Here is an 18,382-nt window from a genome sequence, read left to right as displayed (position 1 = left end):
CATATAGCCTAACGTAAGGCCATATGCAACTTACACTCACATTATGGTGAACGAGTGGACTGGACTGTCTGGGATTTTCAGTTTTAAAATCAAGACTAAAGGCATTTCCAGACATAGGGTTTTCAGTGCTGAAACTGGGTAATTTCTGCATGAACGAGTTTGTGTTGGTCAGTCTAACATACTCTAGCAGTATGTCAGTGACCCAAATAAAGCTGTCCCACATGGACAACTTAAAAAAAAAAAATCTATTCTTGCTTTGAATTTTTTGCACCTAACTCTAAGCCAACTGAAAATTTATTTTGACACAAAGTGTGAAGTGAGGCTCTAAGCTAATTTTATTCCTCTAAACATCTAGCTAATTTATCTAACATTTATTTTTAACAAATTCATTCCTTTTCACCATTTTGTCCTTAATATACTATAATTTATTTAAAAAATTTAAATTACAGTATAAAATTACAAACAATGTGAAAATTTGAAGTTGAGTTGAAAGAATTTTCAACAACCGTATACACCATGAAACCACAACTACTAACAAGATATATACCTTTTCCATCATCCAACTCACTGTATCTCTTTTAATCAGTATGATTACCGACAACCACTCTGACTTCTCTTAATAGAAATTACTGTCTTCTACTCACGATTATCATGTAACTGGAATCTTACTGTATGTGTTTTTGTGGTTCTTTTACTCAAGGTGATGTTCTTTAGTGTTATCTATGTTGTGTTTCAGTAGTTTGTTACTTTTTATTGGTTAATAGCGTTATATTATATAAATGTACGCCAACTTTATTTAGCTATTTTGCTATTGATGGACACCTGAGTCATTTCCAGATCTCAGTTATTATTAATAAGGCTGTTATGGACATTTTCTGTTAACTCTTTCTGTAGACATGATTTCTTGGGTAAAGTCTGGGTAATAAGGTTAGTTGTATGTTTGATTTCTCAACAACTTCCCCCCAAATTCTTGTAGTGACTATACAATATGCCCAACAATAATGAATGAGAGCTACCAGTGTTCCACAGCCTCACCAATGTTTGTCATTTTTTTTTTTTTAAAGCCATTCACCTGGGTGGGATATGGAATACTTGCTGCCCCTCCACAGTTAAAAATCCACATACAACTTTTGACTCTCCAAAATCTCAACTAATAATAGTCTACTGCTGACTAAAAGTCTTACCAATTGTATATTACATACCTTATTCTTACAATAGAGAAAATATTAAGAAAATCATGGGGCGGGGCACCTGGCTCAGTCGGTTAAGTGTCTGACTCTTGATTTCACCCCTGCATCGCATCGGGGTCCCAGCTCAGTGGGAAGTCTGATTGTCTCCCTCTTCCTCTGCCCCTCGCCTCACTTGTGCACTCTCTCTCTAATAATAAATAAATCTTAAAAGGAAAATACATTTAGCATACTAAACTGTATTTATAAAAAACTCTGCATATAAGTGAATGCATGTAGTTCAACCCCGTGTTGTTCAAAGATCACCTCTATTTCCTTTTATTTAGGCATAATTTACTTTCAATAAATTAATCTTTTTAGTTTACAGTTAAAGAGTTTTGACAACTGCACATGTTGTGTAGACACTGTCACAATCAAGATACAGAAAAGTTAAATCACTCCTACCCAAATCTGACAAACCTCTTCATTCACTGTGGTTTTTTTTGCACTGCCCTGATGCCTCATGTTAAGTACCTTTTCATGTACTTATAAGCCATTCATATATCTTGTTTTGTGAAGTATCTGTTTAATTCTTCTGCTCATTTAAAAAACTGCATTCCTCATCTTTTTGTTAATTTGTGGGAGATGGTTATGTATTCTGGACACAAGTCTTTTGTCAGATATAGGCAGTAAGAATATTTTTTCCTACTCTGTTCCTTGCCAATTTGGTTTTTTAATGCACCCTTTTTATGATTAGTATTTTATGTATCTTGTCCAAGAGATTGTTTGTCTACCACAGGGTTGCAATCATATCCTTCTATGTTTTCTTCTAGGAGGATTATGGTTTGGGCTTTACATTTAGATTTAAAATCCCTGTAGAATTAATTTTTACATCTGGACTAAGATGGGGTTGAAGTTCATATTTTTCTATATAGATATTTAGTCATTTCAACATCATTTACGTAAAAAGATTTTCTTTTTGGGGCATCGGGGTGGCTCAGTTAGGCATCTGACTCCTGATTTGGGCTCAGGTCATGATCTGGGGGTTGTGAAATTGAGCCCTGAGGCAGCCTCTGTGCTCAGCAGGAAGTATGCTTGACATTCTGTTTTCTCCTCCCTACCCTCTCCTCCCTAACCTACCTAGGTTGCTCCTGCTTTCTCTTTCTCTAAAATAAATGTTAAAAAAAGACTTTCTTTTCACCACTGAACTGACTTAGCCCCGTAGTCCTATTTAAGAAATCTTAGTCTAATTCAAGTTCGCTAAGATTTTCTTGTATGTTTTCTCCTAGAAATTTAGTTCTATCATCCATTTCAAATTAATTTTTGTAGATAATGAGTGATAAGGACACAAATTTCTTTTTTCTTTTGCTACTTATTCCATTAATTATGGAAGAAGTATGTTTAAATCCCCAACCTGATTGTACATTTTTTCCATTTCTTTCCTTAGTTCTGATAATTTTTGCTTCATGTATTTTGAAAGAATTATTAGGCACATGCAAACTGAACACTGTTATGTCTTCACAATGAAATAATATTTTTTATCATTATAAAAATCTATCAATAATAATATTTGTTGAAGTCTATTTTGCCTCAAAGGAGTATGTCACACCATCTTTCATGTGTTGTTCGTATAGTTCATACTTTCTTCTACTCTATTACTTAGAACATATGTGTCTATTTAAAGGATTTTATTCTTATTTATTTGTCAGAGAGAGAGAGAGGAGAGAGAGTGAGCGCACAGGCAGGCAGAGCGGCAGGCAGAGGCAGAGGGAGAAGCAGGCTCCCTGCCGAGCAAGGAGCCTGATGTGGGACTCGATCCCAGGACACTGGGATCATGACCTGAGCAGAAGGCAGCCACTTAACTGACTGAGCCACCCAGGCGTCCCCATATGTGTCTATTTAAAGAGAATTTTTAGAGAAGAGTATATATTTGGGTCTTGGTTATTTTTTTTTAACCAAGCTGATAATTTCTGCATCTTAATTAAGAGTGTTAACTGCAATGTAGACACCAACAGAGTTGGATTTCAATCTAACATCTTCATATTGCTTTTTACTTACCCTTTTTTCCCCTCCTTTTCTGCTTTTGTTTGTAAGAAGCATGGATTTTTTTTAATATTTCACTTTATTTCCTGTATTGAATTTTTAAAACTATAGCTCTTGGTAGTATTTTTAGGGCTTCTTCCAGAAATAATGACATGTAAATATAAGATATGACAGCCCACTTTCAAATAAATTTTTATCACTTCACAAGCTGTAAGAAACACTAGTATAATTCCGTTTTTCCTGTCAATTTGTGCTCTAGTGCCTTGTATTTTACTTCTATATGTCATAACCCCTAGTATACATGCAATTATTTTTGTTTTAAATGGCTAATAGTCTTACAATTATTTTTTTAAAAAATTCAAGACCTTTTATACCTATCCAGGTATACGTTCTGTTGTTCTTAATTTCCTTCTGCAGGTCTAGGGTTTCACCTAGTATAATTTCTCCTTAATCAGAAGAATTTCTTCTAGTATTTCTTGCAGGTTTGCAAGGGACATATTCTCTAAGCTATTGTCCATTTGAAAATGTCTTTATTTCAACTTCATTTCTCATAAATAATTTCACTGGATATAGGATTCTAGATTTATAGTTTTTTCCTTCAGCACTTTAAAGATATCCCTCAGTTGGCTTTGCATTTTGATATTGAGAAGTCAGTTGTCATTTCTATTGTTCCTATGTAGACGTGTTGTTTCTAAGACTGATTTTAAGATGTGCTCTTTAGTGTAGCTGTCTAATACTTTAATTATGATGTATCTAGGTACCGTTTGCTGAGCTTCATAGGCCTGTAGGTTGGTATTTTTCATCAGTTTTAGAGACCTGTCATTATATTTTCACAGACTGTCTCTTCTTCATTACTGATACTATTTCATAGATCTTAAATGCTCTGGTCTGCTTTTTCTTCCCAAATTCTACACACTGCCCCTTACATTTCAATTTGGAAACTTTGTCCTATGCTCAAGTTCATAGATTCTTTCCTTTGTTGAGTCCAGTGTCCTATTGAATCTTTTAAATAAAATTTTCATTTGTGACAGTTTAAAAAAAAAAATTTTCTAGCCATTCCGTGTGATCCTTTTTTTGTAGTATTGATAACGTTGTCTAAATTCTCCAATCTTTTCATCTGTATTTTCTACTTTTACCTCTATACTCTTTAGTATTTATCATCATTATCATCATCATGATTTTATCATACTTATTTTCAAGTCCCTATTTGATAAATACAACATTTGAGCCTTCTCTTGATTTAATTTTATTGACTGCTTCTGTCCTGACAACTAGTTTTTTTTTTTTTGCATGTTTTGTAATTTTTAATTGTAAAGTAGACAATTTCAGATAAAGTAACTATGGAGGATGAAACAAATACTATTTAATCCCAGAATAGGGAACAACCCTTGTGTTGGGCCACAACAGTGGGGGAACTACAACTGTACTTTATTGCAGTTTTTAATTAAGTTCAGTTTATGTGTTTGAGAGCATGATTAAGACCTTTTCCTCTGAGGGACACAAGATGGGGTACTAGCACTAGATCCTGGAGATTACCAGGATCACTTAGTGTTTTATAGCTGAATTGCTGGCTTTTAAAACTGCTTTATAAACTTGCTGCCAGCTTCTGAGTTGCTGTTAAGTTCTCTCTGTTCTCAAGATCTGGCCCAGGCTTGCTGTGTCTTTGGAGATATCATTCTGTCCACACAGTCTCAGAAGGCTTTTTCTGAACTCTCTTATCTGCCACCCCTCCCGCCAACTCTTATGTCTTAACACCTCAAGTACAGAGTTCCTAGGGCTGGTTTTCACAGGTCTTCTGCCCAAGGTCCCCTATTTTTATGAGCAGGTACCTTGTATGATTCAGGAATCATTTTTTCTCAATTCTCTTCTGTTGGTTCCCAACCATTGGTTTACTGCATCTGAGCATTCAATGAAGACCAACGGGAAAGAGCTGACAGGTGTTAAGACTTGGTCTGTGGCTTCCTAGAATTTTTATTAGTTTTTCTAGTCTAGTGATGCCATTACATGTTAGGTATTTGGCTGGTTTCCCTCATCCCCATCTATTCTTTCTTTTTCTCCCATCACGCTACTGAGTCCTACTGAAAACAAACTCACAGTGCAAAATTTAGAATAAAACAATTTATCATAGGTCACATGTATTAGTTACCTGTAAGCTTCAAAAAACAGAACTCTTATTTATAGCACTTAATATAAAATATGTTTAAAAGAAAAATCTAAAAGAATATTAGGAACTGTAAATAACAAAGAATCCACAAAAACCACCAAGATAGACTGAAAAACAAAACAAAACAAAACAAAACCCAGAAATAATTTCTAGAAAGCAAAGGGTATTCTGAAATTTAAAAAACTGGTTTTGGCTTAAAGAGCAGATGAAGAAAATTCATGAACTAGAAAGCAGATGACTGAAGTTAAGTACAAGGAGAGAGTTGATAAATATGAAATGGGGGTTAAAAGATATGCAGAACAAAAAGATAATATCCTCTCATAGGAACCGAAGGAGGACAGAATCCACACAATGTGGGAAATGCAAAATTTGAAAAAATACTGGCTAAGATTCCAGGACTGATTAAGGACAGAACTCCTCTGATCTAGGAAGCACAATGAATCCCAAACAGAATAAATAAAATGCTAGCCATAAACACATTTTAGTTAAATTGTAGTACACCAAAGAGTAAGAGACTTTAAAAGTAGTCAGTGAAAAAAAAAAGAAAACCAAACCAAATCACTTGCAAACAGGACAAAGTGCAGATCTTTTTTTGTAAATAGCAACAAAAGAACCCAGAGAACATAAAACAGTATCTTCAAAGTACTGACAGACAATAGCTGTCAACCTAGCTCTTTAGACTAAATTATATTTACAAGTGAGGGTGAAATAAAGATAATTTGATGAGCAAATATCAAGGACAAAAGAGCCATATTAATATCAGGCAACACAGCTTCTAGGGTAAAAACCATTATTATAAAGAGGATTATCACATAATGATAAAAAAATTCAACTCACCAGGAAGGAATAATGATTCTAAACTTAGATGCATCTAATAACATAGTTTCAAAGATATAAAAATTAAAAACTGCTACAAAGACAAACTGCTAAATCCATCATCACTTCAGAAAGCCTAAAAAAATCTTTTAATAATAGATCAGACAATAGATTACAGTATAAAGAAGATCTGTACTACATAAATAACAAGGTTAGTAAACATACAGAAAACCTTGCAGTCAACAAATAGAGAATACATAACTTTCTTCAAGCACATTTATAAAGAGTGACCCCCTTATAGGTAAGTCAAATATCAGAAGAAAATCGATCCTATAGAATATGTTCTCAGACAACACTGCAATCCTACAATTAAGTTACAAAATGGTAGGAAAATAACCAAAATATCTCCCATAACTTTAGGATGTAAAAAAACCACTTCTAATAGTAGGTCATAGTTATAATTATAAAAATGTTATTTTGATTAAAATATCCTACCGATATAATACGATCTCCTTTTCTCAGCTCTCCACTAAGATCAGCAGGTCCTCCAGCCAAAATAAAGGAAATAAATATTCCTTCTCCATCTTCACCTCCTACAATGTTGAAACCAAGGCCTGTTGAGCCACGATGAAGAACAACTTTTCTAGGTTCCCTAAAAAAATTAGAAAAATATTGAACACCTTAGAAATTTTATATGGAATTTCATATTTTATCAGTGAGAATTCTCTACTGATAACTCTTATATTATCAAATTATAAATAAAGCTAGATGAAAGTTAAGGTTTTCAAGACAAGAGTAGAGATTCTAAGTCTACAAAGTAGGCTTAGAAATTAAAGGAAAAATTCTTATTTTTTTTTTTTTTGAAAAATTCTTATTTTAAATAAAAGCTAAAAACACATGTTAAAAATCAATTATTTTTGTTAAAAAACAAACATGAAACTAAAACAAAAAGGAGAAGAAAGTTGTGGTAATTAAAAAAAAAATAATGACATAAAGAACCTACTCAAGAAATACACACACTTAAGAAAAGCTGAGGTTGTACACATCTTATTACCTAGGAATCAGTCACTGCCCTTACTTCTTAGATATTGTAAAAGGCAGATAAACCTTTATCTTAAAAAAGGTAGGTAGGCCCTTTCCAGTCTCCAAAGGATGAATCATAACTAACCTAAGCCAGTCATAGCAATCTCATTCCTCTTTGTTAAGTTGAGGCTATGACCCTATTTTGACCTCTGAGAAATAAAGGTAAAATTTATTGTTATTTCCCAAAGATAGACCCTAACAAAAACAAAGCACATTCTGTTCCCTTACCCACCCAAAATAACCCCCCCACAAAAAAAAGGAACAATAAAATCCTATTACTGATTTAAATATATATTATAACCATGAAGGTTATAGACCAGAAGAATCTCAGAGACACCATGGACCTAAGGGTTGCTACACAAATGCTGAACTGCCCATCTCTAAACTTTTTGTATAAAATAATTAAGTAGTTTTACTTCTTAAGTCATACCCTTCCAACTCTCTCTGCTGTTCACCCATTCTAAGATAAGACTTTTCCCCACCCCCTATTTAAAATCTCTGAAATCAGAATACATCTTACCACTACTAGTGTTTCATATTTGCTGCCAGTTATAAATGGTTGTGTGAATACCATGTATACCTCTGGTAAAACCATGAAAATTCCAGCAGCAGATGAGATACAGAATATCATTTGAAATTAGAATGTATCATATTTGGTAAATATTTTAAAAATTTAATTAGATTTTTCTAAAACATTTCAAAAAGCTATCAGTAACAAAAGGCTTAACAGAAGTAAATTTTTTTTTTTTTTAAGATTTTATTTATTTGACCGAGAGAGAGCAAGAGAGCAGGTGCAGAAGTAGTGCGAGCGGCAGCAGAGGGAGAGGGAAAAGCAGACTTCCTGCTGAGCATGGAGGCCAATGCTTGGGCTCAGACCCAGGACCACTGGATCATGACCTGAGCCGAAGGCAGACACTTAACTGAATAAGCCATCCAGGAGCCACCAGAGGTAAATATTTTTAAAAGATGAATTTTAGGGATCCTTCCATATAATGTGGGATTAATTTAAAGCATTTGCTAAATACTTAAACTGGCATTTTCCAGTCATACATAGGTTTTCATCATTATTCAGCTTTGGCAGGTTCACTTACAGCGTAAACAAAATTATATTTTGTCAAAAATAGTAAAACCAAATAATAAATTGTTTAGAAAATATTAAACACATGCACACATATATAAAAGAAAAAAAGGGAATAATAAATCCAAATTCAGGAAAACAGTTCACTTGATGAGGCAGTGCAGGATCAGGGGACAAAATATATTTCACTATATCAATGTTTTATTTCACTGTTAGATGATGGACTTATAGTATAGGGTTTCTATTACTTTAGAACATATATGGAGGAAGTGGGAGGGGGGATGGATTAAATGAGTGGTGAGTATTAAGGACAGCACTTGTGATGAGCACTGGGTGTTGTAACTAAGTGCTGAATCACTAAATTCTACACCTGAAACTAGTATTATACTGTATGTAAACTTAAAAAAGTATATATATATGAAGCAAAAAGCTACACATACATATTAGCTTTATATAAATATAAATTTTATCTAAATAATAATTTAAAATACTCTGCTAAAATCCAACAGTATTTCAGAGGAAAATTCTGATTTTTCAAATAACACAGACACATGAAAAGATGTTCAACATCTTTAGTCTTTAGAGAAATGCATGAAAATCATGAGATATATTCCAGCTACTACAATGGCTATGAAACAAAATAGAACAGAAAAAAACAAGTATTGGTGAGGATGTGGAGAAACTGTACCCTCAAATATTGATGGTGGGAATGTAAAATGGTGTGGTTGCAATAGAAAACAAATGGTTCCTCATAAATGTAAACATACTGACTATGTGACTCAGTAATTCCACACTTTAGTATATATCCAAAGGAAGTGAAAACAAGGATGCAAGAAAGTGCAAGCCAATGTTTATCAGGTTATTTTATTTTTATTTATTTTTTTTTTTTTAAAGATTTTATTTATTTGTCAGGGAGAAAGAGACTGAGCACAGGCAGACAGAATGGCAGGCAGAGGCAGAGGGAGAAGCAGGCTCCCTGCTGAGCAAGGAGCCTGATGTGGGACTAGATCCCAGTATGTTGGGATCATGACCTGAGCTGAAGGCAGCTGCTTAACCAACTGAGCCACCCAGGCATCCCTGTTTATCAGGTTATTATTCTCAATACCCAAAAAATAGAAACAACCCAAGGGTCCAACAACAGATGAATGGATAAATAAAATGTGGTATATACACGTAATGGAATATTATTCAGCCATAAAGAATGAAGGTTTAAAAATATATATATTTACTTATTTCACAGAAAGAGAGAGAGCACGAGAGCACACAAGCAGGGGGAGTGGCAGGCAGAGGGAAAGGGAGAAGCAGGCTCCCTGCTAAGCAGAGTGCCTGATGCGAGGCTCCATCCCAGGAAACAGGGATCATGACCTGTGCAAATGCAGACACTTAACTGACTGAGCCACCCAGGCACCCCAGGAATGAAGTTTTGGTACATGCTACAACATGGATGAATCCTGAAAACATCATGCTAAATAAGAGTCAGACAGAAAAGAATTTTAAGATGATACTTGTATGAACAATCCAGAATAAACAAATGTATAGGACACAAAGTACACTAGATTAGAGGTTACCAGGAACTGGGAGGAGAGGAAATCTGGAATTACTGCTTAATGGCTATAGTTTGTTTGAGGTGACAAAAAGGTTCTGGAATAGATGGTGATGATTGCCTAACATTGTGAATGCAATTAATGCCCATGAATTGCACATCTAAAAAAACTAATAATGTGGGGTATATGAAAAGTTAGTTTTAAATATACATAGCATATTCTTAACTTAGTTTTATCTATGATAATTTCTAAGCACAATTAACCATTTCTGAAAAAAAGTAGTATGTTTTTAAAAAGGGCAGTGATTTATTTGGAATATAATTTATTTATTTATTTATTTGACAGAGATCACAAATAGGCAGAGAGGCAGGCAGAGAGAGAGGAAGGGAAGCAGGCTCCCCGCGGAGCAGAGAGCCTGATGTGGGGCTCGATCCCAGGACCCTGAGATCATGACCTGAGCCAAAGGCAGAGGATTTAACCCATTGAGCCACCCAGGTGCCCCTGGAATATAAAATAATTTTATATTTCAGCCTCCTCAAAGAACCCTCCAATGAAAAAAATTTAGGTTTAAGTTCATTATCTGTCAGTAAAATCTTTTAGTCCTGAAAATTGTGGCTATCTTACTTGGCTGATTACAACTTCTTCTAACAATTGGCCTTATTTACGAAGGACAAATGCTCAGTTCCTTACCTTGTAATTTCATCATCTCCAAGCATTGCTTTTGAAACAGGTGAGTATCTGGCTGGTGATGCTGGTGTATGGCCCAAGTAGGATGATGGGCTTACATGGTTATCAACAGGTTGAGAAGCAGCTTCAAAATAAAGTAAAAAGCAGTTTAAGTGAAATGAGCCATTCAGAACTGCATTTGTGAATTAACAATTTTAAGGTTAGTTAATGTATAATTCATATCCATTTTTTTATGTAAGTTGAAAAAGACCAGGTAAAAATTAGACAAGCTCAACTTTCTAAAAAATCAGACAAGCTCAAGTTCAAGTTTACTATACTAGTAAAAACTAGTATAGATATTCAGATCAGTAAGTAAACTTATCATGTTTGTCTTCTCTTAAAAAAACAGAACTAAAAAGGAGTTTTACATTAACTGATTTGCACAGTGAAATCTAAGAAGTGTTATTTAAAAGGCTGTCCTAGAAAAGACTGTAAACAAAATCTAAAGTACAATAACTTAATTTTTCTGAGACGTCATTTTGCAGATTAAGTTTAAAAAACTTTTTATTACTTAAAATCTAATTGTAAATAATGAAAACCAAAAGTTTAAAAATAGGTTCACAAAGATTATGCTCGACAAAATTTTATAATAATTAAGGGACTTCTGGCTTCTAGTTTGGCATGTAAGAAGCTTGGAAGTCATCACTCTGTTCTAACAACCCCTTAAAAAGCTAAAAAACCTAAAAATTCAAGTCTTCTTAGACCTTTAGGATAAGGGGGATGACAGGGCAAACTCCTGCCCCCAAACTGGAGAAAATGGTAGGCAAATACAGAGAATTACAACTTATCACAGCAGAAAACTCTGTGGGAACTAGTGTTAGGATAGAGAAACCTGAATTTTAATTGGCAAATTGCTGGAGGTTCAGCATGGGCCAGTAAAAACACTTCTGGGGGACCCTGTTATTGGGGGAGCCCACACATTTGTGAGTTTTACCTCTACCAGGCTCTCACAGAGAATAGTGGAGAAAAATCTCCTCGTGCTACTGACAGGAGGAAGGGAAAACAACCCATTTTCAAATATACAAGAGCATTCTGTTTTTCATAACAGTTTTGCCTTCAGGAGAAATGATCAAAGCCTAACCTGCTAGGGTTTTATCAGAGACCAGTGACCTGGGGTTAGGGAAATAATCAACTGCAGTCCATTCTAGTCATCCTATCCCACCTAAGGGAGGAAGTGAGATACTGAGAGGCACTGTGTAGCTTACATTCCAGAGGTGCAAACTCATTAAAAGACTTGAGACCTGATCACAGGGCTAGGAACACTTTCCCTCTCCAACACCTTATCATCGTATTACTAATGGCCTATTTACAGCAATTCCTTTTACCTAACACATCATGCCTGACTATCAGGAAAAAATTACAAGACATAATAAAAGGCAAAAACACAGCTGGAAGAGGCAGAGCAAGTATCAGAACAGACTCAAGATACAGCAGAAATTTTGGAATATCAGACCAGGAATTTAGAACAACAATGATTACAGGTGCCTGGGTGCAGACAGTTAAGTGTCCAATTCTTGGTTCTAGCTCAGGTCATGATCGCAGCATCATGAAATCGAGCACCACGTCAGGCTGGTGCTCAGTGTGGAGTCTGCTTAAGACTCTCTCACTCTCCCTCTGTCCTTTCACCCTATTCTCTGTCTCTTTCTAAAATAAAGAAATAAACCTTAAAAAAATAAAACAACAATTATTAATATGCTAATGGCTCTAGTGGACAGACATGATGCAAAAACAGATGAGCAATAAGCAGAGACATGGGAATTCTAAGAGAAACAGAATGAAATACTAGACATCGAAAACACTGTTAACAGAAATGAAGAATGCTTTTGATGGGCTGAGAAAAGAATCTCTGAACTTCAGGATATCTCAATAGCAACCACTAACACTGAAAAGCAGAGAGAGAGAGAAAAAGAATGAAACAAAACAAAAGAAACCTAAAACAAAATATCTGAGAACGGTGAGACAGCTACAAAAGGTGTGACATTTATGAAATGTGATTATCAAATGTGTTAGGAAAGAATGGAAGAAATCTTTGAAACAATAATAATGACTTTAAGAATTCCCCTAAACTGGCATCAGACCTCAAACCACAGATCCAGGAAGGTCAGAAAACACCAAGTAGGTCAAATGCCAAGAAAATTACACAAAGAAATATCCTTTTCAAAGAAGAGGAAACAGGTAGTGGGGAAAGAGAGGAATCTAAAAAGAAGTCACAGGGAGGGGGTGCTGGATGGCTCAGTGGGTTAAAGCCTCTGCCCCCTGGGATAGAGCCCCGCATGGGGCTCTCTGCTCAGCAGGGAGCCTGCTTCCTCCTCTCTCTCTGCCTACTTGTGATCTCTGTCAAATAAATAAAATCTTTAAAAAAAAAAAGAAGTCACAGGGAAAAAAAAACCAACTATACTGATAAAGGTACAAAGATATGAATTACATCTTAACTTCTTGGAAAGTAACAGCAGGAACACTGTATTCAACTATATATGCCTATGTATACATGTGTGTATATGTATAAGTGAAATGAATGTCAACAATGGCACAAGGAATGGAAGAGAGGAATTAGGATTATTTTAAGGTAATTACACTACCTGTGAAGCTGTATAGTGTTAGTTGATATGTATATTGCAAACTCTAGGGCAACCACTGAAAAAGTAAAATGAGACTTTAACTGTTAAGGAAGGAGAGAAAATGGAATAAAATGTTTCAGTAAAACTGTAAAAGACAGAAATAGAGTGGATAACAAATAAAGAAATAAGAACAACAAATAGAATACAGTAACAAATATAACAGATATTAATCCAACTATATCAAAATTTACTATGAACATCAATGGTCTAAATGCACCAATTATAAGACCAAGATTATCAGAGTGGGTCAAAAACAAGACCCAATTATATATTATTTATAACAGAGCCACTTCATAAAGGCACGTACAGGTGAAAAGTAAAGGGATGGAGAAAGATACTACCATTCTAACACTAATTGAAGATAGTGGGAGTAACTGTATTAATTCCAGACAGAGAAGACTCAAAATAAACAAAGGTATGAGAGATACAGAAGGGTATTACATAATGACAAAAGGGTCAATTCTCCAAGAAGATATAACAATTCCAAACATTTATGCATCCAGCAATACTGTCAAGCTATGTGAGGCCAAAATGACAGAACTGCAAGGAGAAACAGATGGATCCACATTCTTTTCTTATAAATGGACAGATATAGGAGGCAGAAAATCAGTAAGGACATAACTGAACTCAACAATATCACTAATCAACAGGATATAGTGGATACCTATAGACTACTTCATCCAACAACAGAAGATACATTCTTCTTAAGCTCACATGGAGCATTCACCAAGACAGACTACCTACCATCTGGGCCATAAAACACAACTTAACAAATTAAAAAAAAAAAAAATCATACCATGTCTGCTCTCAGATCATGACGGAATGAAAAGAAATCAGTAACAAAATGACAGCTGAAGAATCTCAAAATACGTAGGGATTAAATAATATACTCCTAAATAATATATGGATCAAAAAAGAAATCTCTGGAGAAACTAAAAAATATTTTGAACCAAGTGAAAATGAAAACATGATGTATCAAATTGTGGGATACAGCGAAAGCAGTGCTAAGAAGGAAATTTATAGAACTGAATACATCCAATACTATAAATCTAAAATGAATCATCTTAGTTTCTACCTTATGAAATTAAAACAGCAAATCAAAATAAGAAGGAAAGAATAAAATTACAGCAGAAATCAATGAAATTAAAAAACAGGAAATCAACTGTAAAAATCAGTTAAGACCAAAAGCTGCTTCTTTGAAAAGATCAATAAAATTGGTAATCCTCTAGCCAAGCTAAGAAAAAAAGAGAAGCCAAATCATTAATATCAGAAATGAAAGAGGGGACATTAACAACAGAGCCCAGGGACATTAAAAGGGTAATAAAGAAATAGTATGAACAGCTCTATGCCAACAAATTTCATAACCTAGATGAAATGGACCAGAAGCATACCTAGATAAATACAGTCAAGTGATCTCCGATAGAGGAACAAAAGCTATGTAATGGAGCAAAGACAGTCTTTTCAATAAATGGTGTTGGAACAACTGGACATCCACATGCAAAAGAAAAAAAAAACGAATCAAGACATAAACCTTAAAAAATTAACTCAAAATGGATCAAAGGCCTGTACATGAAACACAAAACTATAAGACTCCTAGAAGATAACATAGGAGAAAATCTAGATGACTCTGGATTTGGCAATGACCTTTTAGATAAAACACCAAAGGCAGGATCCATGAAAAAAAGTATAAAAAAGCTAGATTTCATTAAAATGTTTCTGCTCTGAAAAAGATACTATCTAAAAAATTAAAAGACCTGGGGCACCTGGGTGGCTCAGTGGGTTAAAGCCTCTGCCTTCGAATCAGGTCATGATCCCAGGGTCCTGGGATTGAGCCCCGCATCGGGCTCTCTGCTCTGCGGAGAGTCTGCTTTCTCCTCTCTCTCTGCCTGCCTCTCTGCCTACTTGTGATCTCTGTCAAATAAATAAATAAAATCTTTTAAAAAATAAGAAGTAAAAAAATAAAAGACCAGACTGGGGGAAAAATATTTGCAAAAGACACACCTGATAAAGAACTGTTGGCCAAAATATACAAAGAACTCTTAAACTCAACAGTAAGAAAACAACTCAATTTTAAAATGTGCCAAAGACCCTTAACGATACCTTACCAAAGACCAAAGGTGGTGAATATGAAAAAGGTGCCCCACACACCATATGTCATCAGGAAAATGCTAATTAAAATTGTTGTACATCTATTAGAAGCTCAGATACCGAACAATGATAACCTCAAATGCTGTTAAGAATATGAAACAACAGGAACCCTCATACTATACGGCTGGAGTACAATTTGGAAGACAGTTTGGCCATTTCTTATAAAACTAAACATATTCTTATCCTATGATATTAGCCATCATGTTCCGGTATTCACCAAAAGGAGATGAAAACTTATGTCTATACCTAAACCTGCTCAAATATATTTAAAAGCAGCTTTATTCATAATTTCTAAAGTTTATAAGAAACCAAGATATTCTTCCATTGGTGAATGGATAAATAAACTGTGGTACACTCAAATTGTTATTCAGCACTAAAAAGAAAGGAGCTATCAAGCCATGAAAAGATATGGGAAACCTTAGATGCATATTACTATGTGAAAAAAGCCAACCTCAAAAGGCTACATATTGTATGATACAAACTATGTGACATTCTGGAAAAGGCCAAACTATGGTAACAGTAAAAAGATCAGTGGTCCTACAGGTTAGAGGAAAGAAAAGAACAGGCAGAATATAGGATTTTTAAGTAAGTGAAACTACTCTGTATGTTCTGTGATGGTGGATACAGGTCATTATATTTGTCCAAGTCCACAGGATATACAATTAAAATTTAAATCTAATGTCAACTGTGAGCTCTGGGTAAGATGTAGCATTATAGGTTCATCAGTTGTAACAAATATCTCACTCTGGTGGGGGATATTGATAATAGAGGGGGCTGTGCATGGATGGGGGAAGATGGTATATAAGAAATTTCTGTACCTTCTGCTTAATTTTGTTGTGAATCTGTAATTGCTCTAAAACATAAAGTCTATTAAAAAAAAAAAACCTCTATGCTTTGATACCAGCTCAGATCTGTCAGCCCAATCTATTTATTCATTCATTCATTTATTTATTTATTTATAAAGATTTTATTTATTTATTTGACAGAGAGAAATCACAAGTAGATGGAGAGGCAGGTAGAGAGAGAGAGAGAGAGAGGGAAGCAGGCTCCCCGCCGAGCAGAGAGCCCGACGCGGGACTCAATCCCAGGACCCTGAGATCATGACCTGAGCCGAAGGCACCAGCTTAACCCACTGAGCCACCCAGGCGCCCCAGGAGTATAAAAATGCAAGGATCGCTAGTTTAATTTATTATAGTGGCTTGAGAGGTAAAAGGAATGAAGTGACTTGTGTAAAAGACAACTGGTAAAAAATGAAATCATGGTATACCTGAAAAAATGCATGCTCTATAGGCATGTGTTCATCTCCCTCTCTAATCATACAAAAAAGAAAAAGTTACAATGTCTATTGATAGTATAGGGCTTAGAAGTCTAGGTGTATCTTTCATTTTACAGGTTTGCAGTGTCCAACAATAACTGTTTTCTGTCTAGTTCCCATTTAAGATGCTCTTCTGCATTCAAGCCAAAGGGCTTTCTACTATGGCTCTTGACTATGGAAGTCCAAAATCTTTCCTTTGTACTTTGGTAAGTAAAAATATCTGTGATTTTCAAGGAAACTGGCATGTTGCTCTAAAGCAAGAAACTCATGTGAACCTCTATAATCACCAGCCCTTTAAAGTCTATGGTTTACTGATTTTGAACTCAAATATCTTTGCCGCATTATCAATTATGGTTGGAGCAATGACAACAAAATGCAAAAGGACAAGAACTTTGGTCAACTGCCCAAACCAGAAAAGGTACTTTTCCCCTGCATATCTGTGCAGACTGTGTCTTTATTCAATGGATCTTTTCTGGAAGAGTCATTCTCACCTGTAAGGCGAGAATAAAACAACACTATTTCCTATACTGCAAATCCTAAGTGAAAAGATTCCCCAGAGAACTACAAAACAAGGAAGCCTAATATTTTGTCCTTAGGTATCAAGGTTAATGATCAAAGCCCTCCAAGATTTAGAAAAGAAGCCAAGTGGAAGGACTTGATGTAAAAGTGGGAAAAGATCAGTAACCAAGTCAGAAGTTCAATGAGACCTTCCGGGTGAAAAGAATATAAATTAAAAATGAGAAACCTGTAATATACCAGAATGAGAATTCTAATGTCAGCAGAGAAACTATGTTCTCTGTTAGATCTAATGGACTTTTTTTCCCTTCGTAAGAAACCCACTTTTATTTCTAGGTGCCCTATTTTGGTTATTATCTATATTTCGGTTACAACCACAAGAGTATGACTCCACCTGAAATAACTTAAGCTAAAGTTTTGTACTTCTCTCCAGTGATGTTCTGCTTTTTAGGGAGCAAGAATTAAGGAAGACAGCAGGTTGAAGCTTGGCTGGAATTCTGAAAAGGAGGAATTTGGGGGGCCAAAGGAATAGAAGATATATGCAATGGACAGAGTATCATAACAAATAATGGAAGTTAAGCCAAAAACATAGACAGATGGGGACACAAGAGGGCAATCAAGTTGTAGTGTTAAAGAATGGAAGGTCAAAATGAGGATGAATTACTAGAATAGGGATAAATGAACTGAGGTAGGTAGTTAAAAAATTGAGGTGGTGAAGATACTGATAATAAAAACATCTAAAGATATAATTATTAGAGATAGAGAAGGAGGAGAGAGAAGAGAGTACATGGGGCTGGGAAGGGGTAGAGGCAGAGGAAGAGAGAGAATCTCAAGTTGACTCTCTACTGAGCATAGAGTCTGACTCAGAGCTCTATTCCACAACCCTGAGAACACGACCTGAGCCAAAATCAAAAGTTGCAGGCTTAACCGACTGAGCCACCCAGGTGCGCTGATAATGATAAGCTCTAAATTATTATATGGAACCATGTGTTTGAAGTGGAGTGGAGGGCAGGATATTTAGGAAGAAAGAGATCAAGAAATAAAGAGGCCAGACTGTTGAGTAAGTCATCAGTGTGAATTGTGGCTGGACACCACCGAGAATGACAATATAAATAGTAGTAGCAAGGACAATGGGCCTGGCATTAAAATCTTCAATGACTAAAGT

At 35.2% G+C, this 18,382-nt stretch overlaps 1 protein-coding gene across 15 annotated transcripts in view; it reads right to left on the bottom strand.

The window, feature by feature from the left end:
* Positions 1-18,382, bottom strand: part of DLG1 (discs large MAGUK scaffold protein 1) — a 255,607-nt gene that overhangs the window by 67,917 nt on the left and 169,308 nt on the right. For all 15 annotated transcript variants that reach the window (XM_045088103.1, XM_045088104.1, XM_045088102.1 and 12 more), the window contains 2 exons: positions 10,585-10,705; positions 6,685-6,841 (listed from right to left, as the gene is read on the bottom strand). In XM_045088103.1, the coding sequence (XP_044944038.1) occupies positions 6,685-6,841; positions 10,585-10,705 (278 nt within the window). The remainder of the gene's footprint in view (positions 1-6,684; positions 6,842-10,584; positions 10,706-18,382) is intronic.

The sequence above is a fragment of the Mustela putorius genome, unplaced genomic scaffold, assembly GCF_011764305.1.
Source record: "Mustela putorius furo isolate JIRA1106 unplaced genomic scaffold, ASM1176430v1.1 tig00003834_pilon_pilon_pilon, whole genome shotgun sequence".
NCBI classification, from domain to species: domain Eukaryota; kingdom Metazoa; phylum Chordata; class Mammalia; order Carnivora; family Mustelidae; genus Mustela; species Mustela putorius.
This window is presented reverse-complemented; position numbering and strand designations above follow the sequence as displayed.